The following is a 14,301-nucleotide window of genomic DNA, read 5'->3' on the forward strand; positions in this document are numbered from 1 at the left end:
TACCTTTCTAAATAACAAACACATATTTTTTCTACAAAGAACAATGTTGTATCCTTATTTCCACTTCCTAGATTGCATTGATTCGAAAAGTCGCCAACATTGAAGATACAATCAAACACAAACATTGCAACAACTTCTATAATCCTTCAGCTAGGAATCTTGTTTTCCTAAACAGCAAGTTCTGTTTTTTGTAACCGAAAACAAAAGAAAAGAGAGAGTTCATTGTTTTGGCCTTTTAGGAACGAAAACTAGAAGCTGAACGTTGTTGGGTGCTTCAGGAACAATAAGGTAAAGTCCTTCCCAATGTTGACATTGGAAATCTGAGTGATACCCAATTTCAATTTCAAATCAATCATTCATCAAAGTTCACTTATTTAATCCTTCTTCACTCATTTAGTCCTTTTTTTCTTCATGTTGTGTATATGTGAGATAGCTTCACAGAGCAATAGAAAGTTCAGATCTTTCACGATATTCCTCATCCATTTCAGGTTAGTTTTCTTAATTTGATTCAAACTCAAGTGGGTTTCATTTGTTTTAGACTGCAACTTTTGAGGGTTCAACATCTGGATTCAACATTCAAGTCAAGGTCTTGGTTTGTGTCATGTTTTTTCTTATTGTTTTTGAGCAATTTGGCTTAGTGATTACTTGGGTATTTGGGTATGTTTCCTTCTGACCGTAAATGCTTGTTTCCACGATTGAATCATGGTTCTATAAGATTGGTAAAACTGATGATTACTTATACTATGATCCTATAGCCTTTGAAGTGATCAAGTCATCAAGGAGTTATAAAACTATTCATTCACCCCTTCTCCTTTTCTTCTTAACTAAATTCATCACGTAATTATTGATTCAATGTTCTTATTAGCCTCTATGTTCCACTAGTTGTTGATTCCTCTTTTGAGGGATTGTTTGGTGCTGTTGCATCAGGCTTTTTATGAACTATTCTGCACCGCTTTGATCTCTAGTATTCGGTCAATTGTACTGCTCCTACTAGTAGGAGTCTTTGTTCTTTGTATATTTTAAATGTTTTTGTGTCATTATATTTTAATAATGGATAAGAAGCAACATTAGTCTGCATTTTCGAGTGCAACTTCTGTCTAGTGTATGTGTTTTTCACTGTACAAAATATGTGTTTATGCAGGAATGGTTTAATGTAGAATTGTAGACTATCACTTCACAAGTAAATCTAATGTCACTATCACTTTATGCTGAACTTTCAGGGTAGGCACATAATAAAGTAATATGAAGTTAAATAGCAGAGGACCTAAAAAATCCAGTCATTCCGATGCACAAGCTGAGTCAAAGCCAGATTCATCATTGAGATTCAAAATAACACGACACCGAGGTAAAATGCATATGCTAAAATCAAAATCTCGCACACAGAAAGTTGACACAAACATACCAAGGAAGAAAGTTACTGACTCTTCCATCAAGGGGCCAAGCAAGGTGTCTTCAACTAAGAAATTAACTATTAAGCAAAGTTCGCATAAAGCCGATGGAAAATTTCCACAGAATATGTCTTCAAATCTACAACCCAAAAAAGTTAGGGAAAAAGAGAAAGATGATGGGGAGGTAAAGCTTCAAAAAATAAAGAGAAGGAGAAAAAAGAAAAGGCAAAGGAATAATGTGAATCTTGACGATGCTTCACGTCTGCAGCGGAGAACTAGGTACCTTATAATCAAAATGAAGCTAGAGCAAAACCTTATTGATGCTTACTCTGCAGAAGGTTGGAAAGGCCAGAGGTACAGGAGCAAAATTCCTTTAGGTTTTTATTTCCTCTAAAATAACCGTTTGGTACATAACATGCATACATACCTGGATAGGCCATGCTTGGATTGTAATTTCTCCATTGATGATGGATAGAATAAGAATCACGGAATTTATGCAATTTGTGATGAACCTGACATTTATCACCTTTTCATCGGACATTCATTTCTACATACATCAATCCTTGTTTAGAAGAAATGTGGTTTGGTGTGTTTATCTGTCTGTGGATGCTTGGGTATTAGCAAAATGACATAGTAAGGCTAATGATTTAGTTTAGTATTCAATGGCTGTCAAAATATGAACACTTGTCAAAAGGTGTCTTGTGTTCAAGTCCTAGCCGATTTTTAAGTGTTACCAAATCTTTTTCATATTGACTGATGCAGGCAGGGGTTCTTATCATCGACCACACTTTTATAATTTGTATTATTTATGTTACAATTATTTGCTTAACAATATTGTGCTTCTCTTAAATAAATTGTGTTCTGACTAGCGCTTCTCGAACTGTACACCAGATAAACTGATGAGTGATTATAAAATTGGAATGGTTTAGTTTTTATAACTTCACCCTCTTCCATGGAAAATGAATTGCAGTGTGACCTTATCTGAAAATAATCATTTGCTTTTCTGGATATGCCTGTCACAGTCGAGAAAAGATTAGGCCAGAAAAGGAGTTACAAAGAGCACAGAAGCAGATTTTAAAATGTAAACTTGGTATTCGCGACGCTATTCGCCAGTTGGATTCTCTGAGTGGCATAGAAGATCCAGTCATTGCTCCAGATGGATCTGCTAAACATAAACATGTGAGAAAGTGTCAACACTGTGAATACTTCATTGTATTGTATTAAATACTTCTACATCATTTCCTGTTCAAGCCTTGTAAACTTGCTTCACGCCTTATTTCGCTAATGGGAAGCAATTAGTCATGATTTTTCTTCTTTCAATTTAGTCAAGTTTTCTGGAAGTGGGAGGTGTGAAGTACTTCATTTTCTCACTATTTTAAAACTTGAATGTTCATTTTTCTACATCTAGATATTCTGTGCAAAGTGCAAGTTGTGTGAAGCTCTTCCAGACAATGATATTGTACTCTGTCATGGTACATGCAGTCGTGCTTTTCACCAAAAATGTCTTGATCCCCCTTTAGCCTCAGAACACAGTAAGTTCCCGTCAATGCTTGTCAACTTCTTCTGTACGTTGTAACTTCCCGTATGCTGATGTATTGTTTGATTACACATTGCAGTTCCTCCTGAAGGCCAGGGCTGGTTTTGTAAGTTTTGTGACTGTAAGATGAGAATACTGGAGGTAGTGAATGCACATCTTGGAACTCACTTCTCCTTGCACAGTACTTCACAGGTTTTTTTACTCGAATAATCCATTCCACAATTTATTTTTCAACTTTTCATTTCTTTCTCTCCCACTTCTCCAGAATATTTTTTTATGAGCAAAAGAACCGATGACCATTGATGAGAAAATCCACTGTTTAGAATTGAGTACTTAATAAAACACAGGCATGATAAAACATAGCTATGTGAGAACCTATTCTCTGGATTTTCTCATAAGCAAATATCACTTGCACTTTACTCACACCACTTCAGTGGATCCAAATTTATATATTCCTACTTGTCCAACTAGTAATCCCTTTCCTTCATAAATTAAGGATGTATTCAAGGATGAGGCTGCTATGCCCGATGGCGATACTGCATTACCGAATCCTGGAGAAGAATGGCCATCGGATGATTCTGAAGATGAAGATTATAACCCAGAGAGAAGAGAAGGCAACCACAACATCAACAACACAGAAGGAACTGATGATGATGCATCCGATGATGTCAGTAGTTCTGCGAGTCTGTGGTCTTACGACAGTGAATGTTCTCCGGTTGATGAACGTGTCAACCATGAATACTTTTCTGTCAATAGCAGCATAGATTCTGATGAATCCAAAGAAAAAGCCTGTGGCCGTAGGCATAGGAAAGCTGTTGACTACAAGAAACTTTATGATGTGAGTATATGAAAATTATCATTCAGAAAAGAAAATTAAGTCGTCAACGTTTGAAGTTACAACATTGGTGGTACTAAGGAATTTAACTACTTATTGACTTGTTCATAGCTAAAAAATTAAGGCCTTCATTTCCCCAATCTTTCAAGCACAAGTGTTGCTGTTGCTCATTGGAAAGTTTATCCTTACTTTCATTTATGAATCGGGTTGGAATTTTTTGTTTGTCTCCTTTGTAAGCTTAAGGATATTAATTTAAAAATGAATTGCCAATTAGATGTGTTACTTACACTTGGTTGTGATTTAGCTGGATAACTATTGTGCATATGGAAATAGTACTAAAATAACAGTTCCCTATTTTTTTGGCTAATTTAGATCATGCAATAGAAGTTTCATTTGAGTACATATTTTTAGGAAATGTTCGGGAAGGATGCTCCTGCATATGAACAAGTGAGTGAGGATGAAGACTGGGGTCCTAGCAAAAGAAAGCGAAGAGAAAAGGAGTCTGATGCTGTTAATACTCTGATGACTTTGCATGAATGTGAGAACAAACACCCCAATAATGAGCACCATGCAATGATAAGAGATGATTCTTCAGGTATACAAATCAGAAAGCCTTGTTTTAGGTTTCCACCCGCTGCGATTGAGGTACTACTAGAACACTTGTCATTTTTCTTTTTTGTCACGTTTCAAAATTCTAGCTGAGAAAAACTATATAAGGAGTTTTATGAACTAGTCTATATTCCTTTCATTTTCTTTTGAAATGAGCCAGAAGCTACGCCAAGTTTTTGCCGAGAATGAACTTCCTCCAAGATCGACGAAGGTGGATCTTTCAAAAGAGTTTGGACTTAGTGTTGAGAAGGTTGTCACTTGCTGTCCTCCAACTGTATCTTCTTTTTATCTTCCTCTGACTGTATCCTATGAAGTTGCATTTGCTTTTGGTAGAAAATTACATTGGTCCCTGAAGTTATTCATATTGCATCTTTTTTCACGCCTAGCAACTCTTCCAACGACTAACATTCGTTACCCAATGCAGGTTAGCAAATGGTTCAAAAATGCACGTTACGTAGCACTTAAAGCCAGAAAGGTTTGCTTTACTGCCATATTTTGTTCTTGTCTTTGATTCTTATTTTTATTTATGCCATGTGTTAGCTCTATGAATAATTACCACCCCTTCTAGATATCATCTAGTTGTGGATGCAACAGGAACAATGTTCAAATTTTGATTTCTCTACCTGCAAAGTCGGTCTGAAACATGCATTGATCAAACTTTTGATTTGAAGAGTTGTAAGACACCAAAAAGAAAAAAGATTTTTTGTTGATATACTTAATTTTAGTATAATAATTAAGTTATTTTATAGGCACTGCCTGATGATTTATAATAGATGCCTTGGAGATTGTATGATCAATAATTCTTGAAACTTGAACTTTGTAGACACTAGACATTTAGAGATTTAGTAAAATTTTATGTACTTGTTCACAAGTACGAGAAGACAAAGAAATTCAATATCTGTGGAGTTGTTCTTTATTTGTAAGAATTCCTCTAATAGATGTAACCCTTGGTAGTACCAAAATTTTGTTGTTGTTGGGTGTAAATACTATCTTATAATTAGACATCCTTTTTCGTGTCAGATATTCATAAATTGTCTAGCTTTTGAAATACACAATAAACTCTAATGTAATGGACTTTGTTCAGCAGGTAGAAGGAGCAGATCAGGTTCATAGTTTTACTCCAAGGAAGAACTCTACATTGCAAAATATGGGAGAAGCTGAACTTTTGAAATCAAAGGCCTCAAAAATTACTGTGAACCATTCCACAAAGAATGTAAAAAATGTCACTGGTAAGATGAAGACAAAGTCAGATAGCAGTACTTTGATGAAAAGACAAGCAGAAATATTTTCACCTCAGCCAAGTGAAAATGTAAACAAGGTCATTTTCTACTAATTTTCTTGTTGACAAGTATCACTGCATCATATTTCCTTTGAGGAAGAACCCCCAATTAACAAGTTGTCATTTTTTCTTCAGGACGTTATGGAGATCAGCGATGATGTGAGCTTGAAGAAACTATTGAAAAAAAGAAAGAGGAAGGCAAAGTTTACATTTGAAGGAGGTTATCACGAAGCCGAGTTGGAATTTGAAAGACTGAGCAAAGTGAAGATTAAACTTGATAGTATGAAGCAAAAATTAAGTGCAATTCAAAATTACAGAGGAAAGGGTTCTGATGAACCTCAGTCAAATGAGCCATCTACTATATTTGTACCTATTGCTGTGTTGAGGGAAAAGGTTGAATTATAATTTGTTTTTCAACATTCGCACAGAAGGGTACTACATGATTAGTTGTTATTAGTCTGATGAAAAAGAAGCAACTATTTTTTAATAATATTGCTTTACAAATATTGTTGCTTATCTCAATGTTAGCCTGCATAGAAATGTAATACTTCTTCACATTGCCTTAATGATGTAACATACAAGGTAGTTGTTTTATGTTCCTAGAAATGAAAGATGCATCTCAGAATTCTTAACAATTTATGATGTTTGGATCGCCAATACCTTGGGTTTGGAAAATGGCACTAAGTTACTTCAATTTGACTTGTCTAGGGTCCTGAATAGAAGGCAGAGACTACCACTTGTTCTTACCTTCCTACTACTTGTAAAGCAAGTGTCATGGCCAATTTTGAACACATCTAGGAAAGCATACATTATAAACGTAAAGTAAATACTAATTTTAGGTCTCTATTATTTTTTGACCTTACCAGTTTAGTCCTTTAAAAAAGAAAAGACCTAAAATGATTCCAAAAAATTTAAATGAATCAAATTAGTCTTTTTTAGCATATTTTACAGCACTTGGTAGGGACTAATTTGACCCACATTTGAAATTTTTGAGGACCATTTTTGGTCTTTTCTTTTTTGAAGGACTAAACTGGTAAAGTCGAAAAATATGATAGATTAAAATAGGTATATACTCAATCATGTAAGTTCTGGCTCCACCTTCCCCATATATAAACAAGATATTTTAGCATAATTGAAACGCTTCACCCCCTTGTGGCAATTTGAAGTTTTAATCAAGATTCATTTCATAAGATAGCATCTTGTTCATCTTTTAAATCATAATGTTTTCAAATAATACATAAAATTGATTTTTGAAATAGATAAGGCATGGTGCACTGTCGTCCAAAACCAGCTTGTGCCCATGCAAGATATTAAGGTAGCTCAGAATTCCAGTCTATTGTCCATGCATTGCTTGCAATGTGCATATCACAGCAGAAAAATATATCAACAACTGTAAGTTAAAATAACCACAGTATTAGTGTCAAACAAAATAATGCTAGGCCATCAACAACAAAAAAATGATAACCTTCTATGTGAAAAACAACCTAGCAATATACAAATTCGGTCAACTTTATGCTTGACGTGCTAGAGGTCTGTGGGGCTTTGGAGCTGAAAGAAATTTAAAAAACGTATGACTGAAATTGGAAAATATAAAATAGTGTACTCAAACTTGACCATAGTAATATTCATGCACATTGCATTGCAGAAGTGAGAATCACCAGCTGCCAAATGTTGTAGCTTACAATAGTTACAATAAACTTTGAAGTAACGTACCATTGGGATTTCCTTGCTCATAGAATGTACGCAGGAGGAGGATTGCTTCTGGTGCCATTATACCTCCAGTACATTTGAAACCCTTTCCAGGTGAAACTCCACTGTTAATTAGAAGAACAAAATGAATTACGTATTTACATTGATTGGTGAATATAGTGGAAAGATATATGAAAGGACAACAATAAAACATCCACAAACACACACAAGGTTAAGATATCCTATTTTGATGAGACAAAGAAGAATCAAATATTTCAAACAAAGCAGAATCTGAAATACAGATTAAAAATAATAGTAGTAAATTACTTGCACTGGATACGCAGGCACACATGTGTGTGTGTGTATATATATATATATATATATATATGTAGAGAGAGAGAGAGAGCTTGCATAGATGTTAAGAGACATACTTATTGAGTGACATGGTGTTACTTAAATGCAATGACAATATTGACCCACAACCTCCAAATTTATCATTTGGACACCCATAAAATACTTCCTTTATACCTGAGAAACATTACACAAACAAATGGATCAGGAAGGAGATCAACAGATCAGAGTGTAACTGACATAGTAGAAAGTAGGAACGGAGGATACCCAAAATCGATAAAGCAGATGCACACATTATGCATGGTTCACAGGTAACATAAAGACTGCAGTTTGAGAATTTTTCAGCAATTTCTGACATTGAAAGTCCATTTTTCTGCCACTGCTCGAGAAGCACATCTATAGCTTCCATTTCTGCATGCCTTGTAGCCTGTAAGAATTTCATAAAGCTTTGATGAAACATGTAATAACTGTTACTGGCATGTCCCATGAGGAAGAATGGAATTTTCTTATTTATAATGAAATATTGCATAACAGAAAATTTGACCAGAACCACAGACACTTTTCTTTATTGTGTAAAATGAAACAAACAACTAGTACCTACCATATATGAAAGTACTAAACTTAACTACAAACCACATGTAGATCTTTCAATGAATGGTTAACTGAAGACATGGACGAGGTGAAAGTACTTTCATTCACATGGATCACTGTTGCATATATCGAATAACAAGAAATTTGGCTTATCATGTACTTAGGCTCATAAGCGCATATGTCTCATTGTTTTGTATAAGTTGTATTTCTCATGCAACCATTCACAAAGGTTGATTTCAAAGCCACTGAATACTTTCTTAAATACTCGTATTTCATCCATGCTATAACAAATAACACTAGTTCAATGCTCTACAAAAATTAGACATCTCTGAAACTCTCACTTGTAGTTTAGTTCTCATTCATACAAGAATGATAAACTAAAAAGGGCGGCTCAATGCACGAGGATGTATGCAGCCTTGTCCCCGCAAGCTAAACCTTACCGTTGCGCCGAGAATGATAAATTAACAGAACTTAAATTTCAGGAATGAAGGTTTAGCTAGACATACACAACAAATCAGACGTGTAATTATAAACAACAACAGCCAAACCTTAATCCCGCTATAATCGAACAACTCCATAGTAATGCTATGTTATAACAATAGAAGATAATAAAAACAGAGGTGAATGATGGAAATAACATTACATTGCGAGTCTCGGTAGTTCGATTCCTACCAGAGCCTATAACCTTGCCATCCTCAACAATGACACAGCTAGCAACAACAAATTCAACACTAAATCAGTATACATCACTCTCTTCCAATTAGATAGTAAAGTGGTGAAGTGAATGGTAACTTACTCACCCAACGGGTACTTCAAGGGCATCCAAAGCCAAATTTGCCTGTTACATAAAACAGAGTTGAATGAGTTATAGAAAATCAGAACAATAAAACATGTGTGTGTGAGTGAGAGAGTAAATTGCATTACCTGTTTTATTGCTGATTCCATGAATTTAATAGTCTCTGGGGAGCTCATATTAACTGAAGAATTTACGGCTGGGATTGATTCAACGACGCCGTGTTACTCCGGTGGCGGTGACGGAGGAATTGGGTGGGTCAAGAGGTTTTCCTTTATCTTATTTTTCCTCAATACAAGTGTTGTAAAGGGATTGGAAAGGGAATTCCTTTCCAAATTGGGCTTTGCTCAACCCATATACAACATTACAACGCAGGCCAGCCCAGCTTTGCCTGACAAATGGAATAGGATTATTTTATATCTCTTGACGGAAAAAAACTTGTTTGGAGACAACCCTAACACCTCATATTATGTACATCTGATTATAGTTTGACACGTCATTAAATTGTGACACTCCACCAAATCATTAAATATGAGATTAGCCTAGAGGAAAAAGAAAGGGGAAAAAACCCTAAATGACTCATAATTTAATGATATGTCAAACTATGATCGAGTGTATATAAATATGAGACGTTGGGGTTGTCTCCAAGCAAGTTTTTCTCCTTTCGACAACAATAAGTCTTATTCCTACTAAATAAATTCAGCTATATGAATTGAAGCTATCATAGTTAAAACTTGTGCATAATCTACTTTAATTTTAACTTTTTTAACTTTACAATTATTTTTATTTGAGGAATAATATCTAGTATGAAGAAGTATAGACTATATCAATTTCTGATCTTTCTATTGTATTGGGTTAGCATATCTTGTGCTGCTTTTAATATAATTTACTTATAAAAAAATGATTATGATCAAATGTGTCTTTTAGTTAGTAGTTCCTTCAAGAAGTAGAGGTCAATGACTTATAACTGTTGGACTTTGATCACAATAGTTTAATTGAGAGGAGATACAGTAGATTTTAACAAAATGGCATCGGTTTCGAAATTAAAGTGGTAGGATAACATATAAAAAACGTGCCTAATGAATATTGATTTCAACAATATATATACTTACCAAAGAAAAGGTATAGAGTATAGACAACACCACATAGGAGCAATGTTTAAAACTAGAGAATCTCGTGGAGGCCATAACGTGAAGAAAATCAAATTGTAATAGAATCCTAGGGAAATTGTTCTGAACTACTCTTTTATCCCTTATCTTACACCAAATGAAGGACCAACCCAATAAAGGAAAGAACAAAGGGAAAAAGGAAAAAGAGAAGTAAAAGGTTACAAAAATATAGATAACTTTTTTTATAGAAAAATGAAGTCTCAAAAAGTGCTTTACTGCCACTAAAACACTATCATCTGTGAGCACTTCTGCTAGAATTCGACCTGGTAACAAATCGCCCCTGCCACATCACAAACAAGGTAGAAACACAATGAAGCCAAATATATTCACTGCATTCGCTTATTAACTTGTTCTTTTTTAAGAATCATACTTCAATCAAAAACAAAATTATTAAATTTTCATGTGGTTCACATAATGTGTTTAAGCTATTTTAAGTATGATATCAACTTTTTCCTTATGCAATACCAAATTTAACATTCTGATGTTGATACTTTGTCCAACCATCTTTGCATGATTTTAAAAAATTACAAAAACTGAATCATAATTCAGGAATCTAGACTACACATATTATTATTTTATTCAAAGAGTAATAATAATATAATGGTGAAAGAATCTTAAGATAATAATTTGATACGGTAAAACTCAAAAGTCCAAAAATGAAACATACATATTATAATTTGCTAATAAAAAATTAAAAACAAAAATTTAACAACAATGAAAACCTAACCCCTGACAAAACCAAACAAATTAAATAAGATGGTTCCTCAAAAAAAGTTGGACAAAGTAAGGAACTCAACCACCATAAAAGGGTCCACTCTCCATAACAAAAAACAAATGATTCATCTGATCTCATTATCCAATTATCTTCTACATATGATAAAGTAGAATTTGATCTCTTTTTTTTTTATTGTGGCATAAATGAAATTTCTGGGAGTGTCCTCAACTGGGTCGTACCTTCATTCTGGGCCGTTGATCAGCATTAACCTTTCTGACTTGGTATCTGATCTTCTTTGAGAAAAGACGAGTACGCCGTTTTTCTTTATAGCGTAGGACACTAGCTTCTCTTACTCCTCCATTGTCCCATAACAATTCAATTTGAGATAACCGAGCCTGTGTCCACAACAGTAAAAAAAATGGAATTATTCACCGATTCTGCACCATAATATCTTAACATGTATTTTACTAATTAAATAGGGTTTACTCTCAAAGAATGTATATCAATATTGTCACACCGTGACGCAAAATAGCACGAGCTAAAAACAAATTCTCATTAATTTCTACCAAAAACAAAATTTTCGGTACAACGTGAACAATTGCCTCATATTTTATTTTACACCAATCCCAATGAAATAAAAAACAAATAAATATTTAATTTTTTAACTAATATAACATATTTTTATTTAGGTGAGACAAAATTTGAGCCAACGTTTCCGTGTTCCTAAGGTGCATGCATGACAAAATGAAAACATGATAAAGAAAGTAAATATGAATTAAAATAATAATTCGTATGAATTAAAATAAATAAAAAATAGTCTTAAAAATGTAAAAATAACTAATTTGATATATCAGATCTAATATTTTTAAGCATCATTTTAAGTTTTTTCAAATTTTTAGGCATTTACATGGAAAAAAAGATGACTAACCAAAATCGGTTACTCTAAATAAATATTAAGCTATGGTTCCTTATTAAGGATTGGGGAGATGTAGGTGACTGAAAAAAAAAGTTTATCACTTTCAACATTTTTCCAAAAGAAAAGTGGAAGCCATTGAATATTATAATGACTTTTTAAAAAAATTGAGCATAATAAGTAAATTGAAGAGGAATGGGGCATGACAAGCATGAAATACTTTAATATCTCAAATGTCAAAAAGTGTGATTCCCAAGCTCCACGTAATTAAAATGTGCTCTATCCAAACTTTAGACTAAATTGTTTATAAGTGATTATTTGAGCGTTTTTTAAGATATGCATAAGCACTTAAGTAAAATGTTTAGTGGAGTTTATGAAAATAAGCTATGACTTTCCTTATATGTCATAAGCTTAAGCTCGTAAAAAAATTATAAAATAAGCCTAAAGGAATTGTAAAACTCCAATAGAGGTCACATGTCTTACTTTTTGTATATCTATTATATCTCGTTCCAATTAAAATTTGATATATATATAAAAAAAATTATATTATTTGATGAGATTGGATTGGTTTGGAACATAAAACATAAATTTTTTAAACAGATAATCCTTGTTGGTAAAACCTTGTACAAAATATAAGCATATAGTGGTAATTAAGTTGTTTAACAAAAATAATTTGTGACAGAAAAATAGTAGTGGGAAAATCTCAAGTTTCAACAGAAATTTTAAAATTTAGATTGAAAGAAATTAAATGTTTCAAGAAATTAGACAAAAGAAAAAGTACTTATTAATATTATGATTGGCCATTGAGAAAGTCGAGAAACTTACTGTGGCGTCATTTCCCGATACATCGGAAACCGGGCTATCATCGGCGAACGGTGACCCCTTATCGGACCAAGCATTCTTAACCTCCTCGTAATTCAATTTCAACATCAAACCCAGATTCGATTTCGCCACAGCGTTTTCCTTCACCGGTTCCAGATTCTTCACCTCCACCTTCTTCTTTTTCTTCTTCTTCTCCGGCAACGCCGCCGTCGGTGGCGGCTTATTAACAATCTTCGGCAGAATTTGAAGTATATCAACCGCCGGCAAATTCCACAAGCTCCCACCATCATCGACGTGTCGAAGAGCCCCTCGTAACCCTAACCTGCAATCCAATTTCCCTCCAAAACCAATCGCCGGAATCCCAAAACACGAAACTGCGCCGTTTGAATCTTCTTGCTGCACAACAGTCCCCATGATACTATCAATCCCTTCTTCAATTTCCTCATCGAGAATTGATTCCGCATCGAAATCATCACCACAATCTTCCTCCAATTCAGTTGAATTAACCATCGCAGAAGCCGAATTTATCTCCCCCGGACTTTGCCACGGTTTCTCTTGCAAAGTTAGAACTTTAGGTTCCATTGAAAAGCTAGGCTCATGTTGATGGAGCAAAAAGGAAGAAGAGTTATCGAAAACCCTGAAAGGTAATAGTATTTCCGATGAAGGGGGTTCTTCAAAAAATAAACTTTGTGGTGGTTGTGTTTTGAGGGTTTTTGAAGGAAAGAGATTTGGGTATGCAGTTGAAAGAAGTGCTGAAGCTTCATTGTAGGTTTGATTGGGTCTCTTTCTTTGCGTTCTAGGTTTTTTAGTTGAGATTGTTAATGGTGAATTGCTTGATTCTGAGATTGTTGAGGATGGTGAAGATGAAGAAGAATATACTGAGAATGAAGCTGATTTGAGAAATTCCAAATCTAACCCATATGTTCTTCCTCCACCACCACTTAAGCATGGAGAAGACATTCTCTATAATAATATTTATAATTTCTAGAACCTCAAGAAGTGTTTGGTGGAAAACTGAAAACATGTTTCATTTTTGCTTTGACAGAAAAAAGAAAAGCTATTAGGAAAGTACTAGTACTAGTAGCTAAAACCCTAAACCAAAAAAAGTACAAGGAACTAAAAGTTGTTTCAAAAAAAGAAGAAATAAGGTAAAGGCCAATAGGTTTATTAGTACTTATAATAGGGAGAGAAGAGTGGGAAATAATTCCCCTAGTAAAGGGTCAATGACATAAAAACAGCATTCCAAATCCCAAGTTAAAAAATTTCAAAATAGTGTTACCTAAGTAAATACTAGTTTGATAAGGATAAGAAAAAAAAAAAGTAAATACTAGTTGTGTGAAGGAGGGTAAGTTGGCCAATAAGGGAATGGAAGAGTATGAAAAGTGATTAATTAGAGTAATTGAGGGTGCATAGAAAGTGAGTAATTGTTGGAGTGTGTGTAGATATATGCAATGAGCAATTGGCAAATGGCAGTGGAGTGAGACCACCACTAGTGAGATAGATTGATAAAGAGAATGAAGGAATTCACATTTGGGTAAGTTGGGTTGGGAGTAAAGGAGCTAAAGTGAAGAACTATGCATATGAGAATCATGGAAGAGACAATGTTGTTA

The 14,301-nt window shown here is 34.2% G+C and overlaps 3 protein-coding genes across 9 annotated transcripts; 1 reads left to right on the forward strand and 2 right to left on the reverse strand.

Moving 5' to 3' along the window:
- LOC109347271 (pathogenesis-related homeodomain protein-like) lies at positions 6-6,170 on the forward strand. Of its 4 annotated transcripts, none has more exons than XM_019587003.1 (12): positions 6-288; positions 489-592; positions 1,221-1,742; positions 2,411-2,567; positions 2,797-2,920; positions 3,005-3,117; positions 3,422-3,763; positions 4,172-4,405; positions 4,494-4,619; positions 4,794-4,844; positions 5,454-5,687; positions 5,784-6,170. In XM_019587003.1, exons 3-12 carry the CDS (start codon positions 1,243-1,245, stop codon positions 6,051-6,053), a joined length of 2,151 nt encoding a protein of 716 aa, XP_019442548.1. In that variant the 5' UTR covers positions 6-288; positions 489-592; positions 1,221-1,242; the 3' UTR covers positions 6,054-6,170. The 4 variants fall into 4 exon arrangements, with proteins under 4 accessions (XP_019442548.1, XP_019442538.1, XP_019442556.1 ...); XM_019586993.1 differs by having other exon boundaries at positions 489-586; XM_019587020.1 differs by lacking the exon at positions 489-592 and adding an exon at positions 434-488 and having other exon boundaries at positions 7-288; positions 4,530-4,619.
- LOC109347312 (tRNA-specific adenosine deaminase 2) lies at positions 6,797-9,357 on the reverse strand. 3 transcript variants are annotated; one of them, XM_019587074.1, is made up of 8 exons: positions 9,204-9,357; positions 9,080-9,117; positions 8,923-8,989; positions 7,956-8,115; positions 7,769-7,865; positions 7,362-7,462; positions 7,133-7,196; positions 6,797-7,038 (listed from the first exon to the last, which is right to left on the reverse strand). In XM_019587074.1, the coding sequence occupies exons 1-7, from the start codon at positions 9,249-9,251 to the stop codon at positions 7,159-7,161; spliced, it is 549 nt and encodes a 182-aa protein (XP_019442619.1). In that variant the 5' UTR covers positions 9,252-9,357; the 3' UTR covers positions 6,797-7,038; positions 7,133-7,158. The 3 variants fall into 3 exon arrangements, with proteins under 3 accessions (XP_019442619.1, XP_019442627.1, XP_019442637.1); XM_019587082.1 differs by having other exon boundaries at positions 7,114-7,196; XM_019587092.1 differs by having other exon boundaries at positions 9,076-9,117; positions 9,204-9,339.
- Positions 10,425-13,969, reverse strand: LOC109347301 (protein CHLOROPLAST IMPORT APPARATUS 2-like). Of its 2 annotated transcripts, XM_019587052.1 has the most exons (4): positions 13,778-13,969; positions 12,695-13,729; positions 11,196-11,351; positions 10,425-10,521 (listed from the first exon to the last, which is right to left on the reverse strand). In XM_019587052.1, exons 2-4 carry the CDS (start codon positions 13,649-13,651, stop codon positions 10,474-10,476), a joined length of 1,161 nt encoding a protein of 386 aa, XP_019442597.1. In that variant the 5' UTR covers positions 13,652-13,729; positions 13,778-13,969; the 3' UTR covers positions 10,425-10,473. The 2 variants fall into 2 exon arrangements, with proteins under 2 accessions (XP_019442597.1, XP_019442605.1); XM_019587060.1 differs by lacking the exon at positions 13,778-13,969 and having other exon boundaries at positions 12,695-13,756.

The sequence above is a fragment of the Lupinus angustifolius genome, chromosome LG01, assembly GCF_001865875.1.
Source record: "Lupinus angustifolius cultivar Tanjil chromosome LG01, LupAngTanjil_v1.0, whole genome shotgun sequence".
NCBI classification, from domain to species: Eukaryota; Viridiplantae; Streptophyta; class Magnoliopsida; order Fabales; family Fabaceae; genus Lupinus; species Lupinus angustifolius.

What these genes read in the sequence shown, in the direction of transcription:
- LOC109347271 (XM_019587003.1), top strand. Translation starts at nt 1,243, where the DNA reads ATGAAGTTAAATAGCAGAGGACCTAAAAAATCCAGTCATTCCGATGCA. An exon ending in GAAGGTTGGAAAGGCCAGAG is followed by an intron (nt 1,743 to 2,410) that starts GTACAGGAGCAA and finishes TGCCTGTCACAG; the next exon opens with TCGAGAAAAGATTAGGCCAG. An exon ending in TAGCACTTAAAGCCAGAAAG is followed by an intron (nt 4,845 to 5,453) that starts GTTTGCTTTACT and finishes GACTTTGTTCAG; the next exon opens with CAGGTAGAAGGAGCAGATCA.
- LOC109347312 (XM_019587074.1), bottom strand. Translation starts at nt 9,251, where the DNA reads ATGAGCTCCCCAGAGACTATTAAATTCATGGAATCAGCAATAAAACAG. An exon ending in GCCCTTGAAGTACCCGTTGG is followed by an intron (nt 8,990 to 9,079) that starts GTGAGTAAGTTA and finishes TGTTGTTGCTAG; the next exon opens with CTGTGTCATTGTTGAGGATG. An exon ending in TGAGCAAGGAAATCCCAATG is followed by an intron (nt 7,197 to 7,361) that starts GTACGTTACTTC and finishes AATTTCTTTCAG; the next exon opens with CTCCAAAGCCCCACAGACCT.
- LOC109347301 (XM_019587052.1), bottom strand. Translation starts at nt 13,651, where the DNA reads ATGTCTTCTCCATGCTTAAGTGGTGGTGGAGGAAGAACATATGGGTTA. An exon ending in TATCGGGAAATGACGCCACA is followed by an intron (nt 11,352 to 12,694) that starts GTAAGTTTCTCG and finishes TTGTGGACACAG; the next exon opens with GCTCGGTTATCTCAAATTGA. An exon ending in ATCAACGGCCCAGAATGAAG is followed by an intron (nt 10,522 to 11,195) that starts GTACGACCCAGT and finishes GTGATGTGGCAG; the next exon opens with GGGCGATTTGTTACCAGGTC.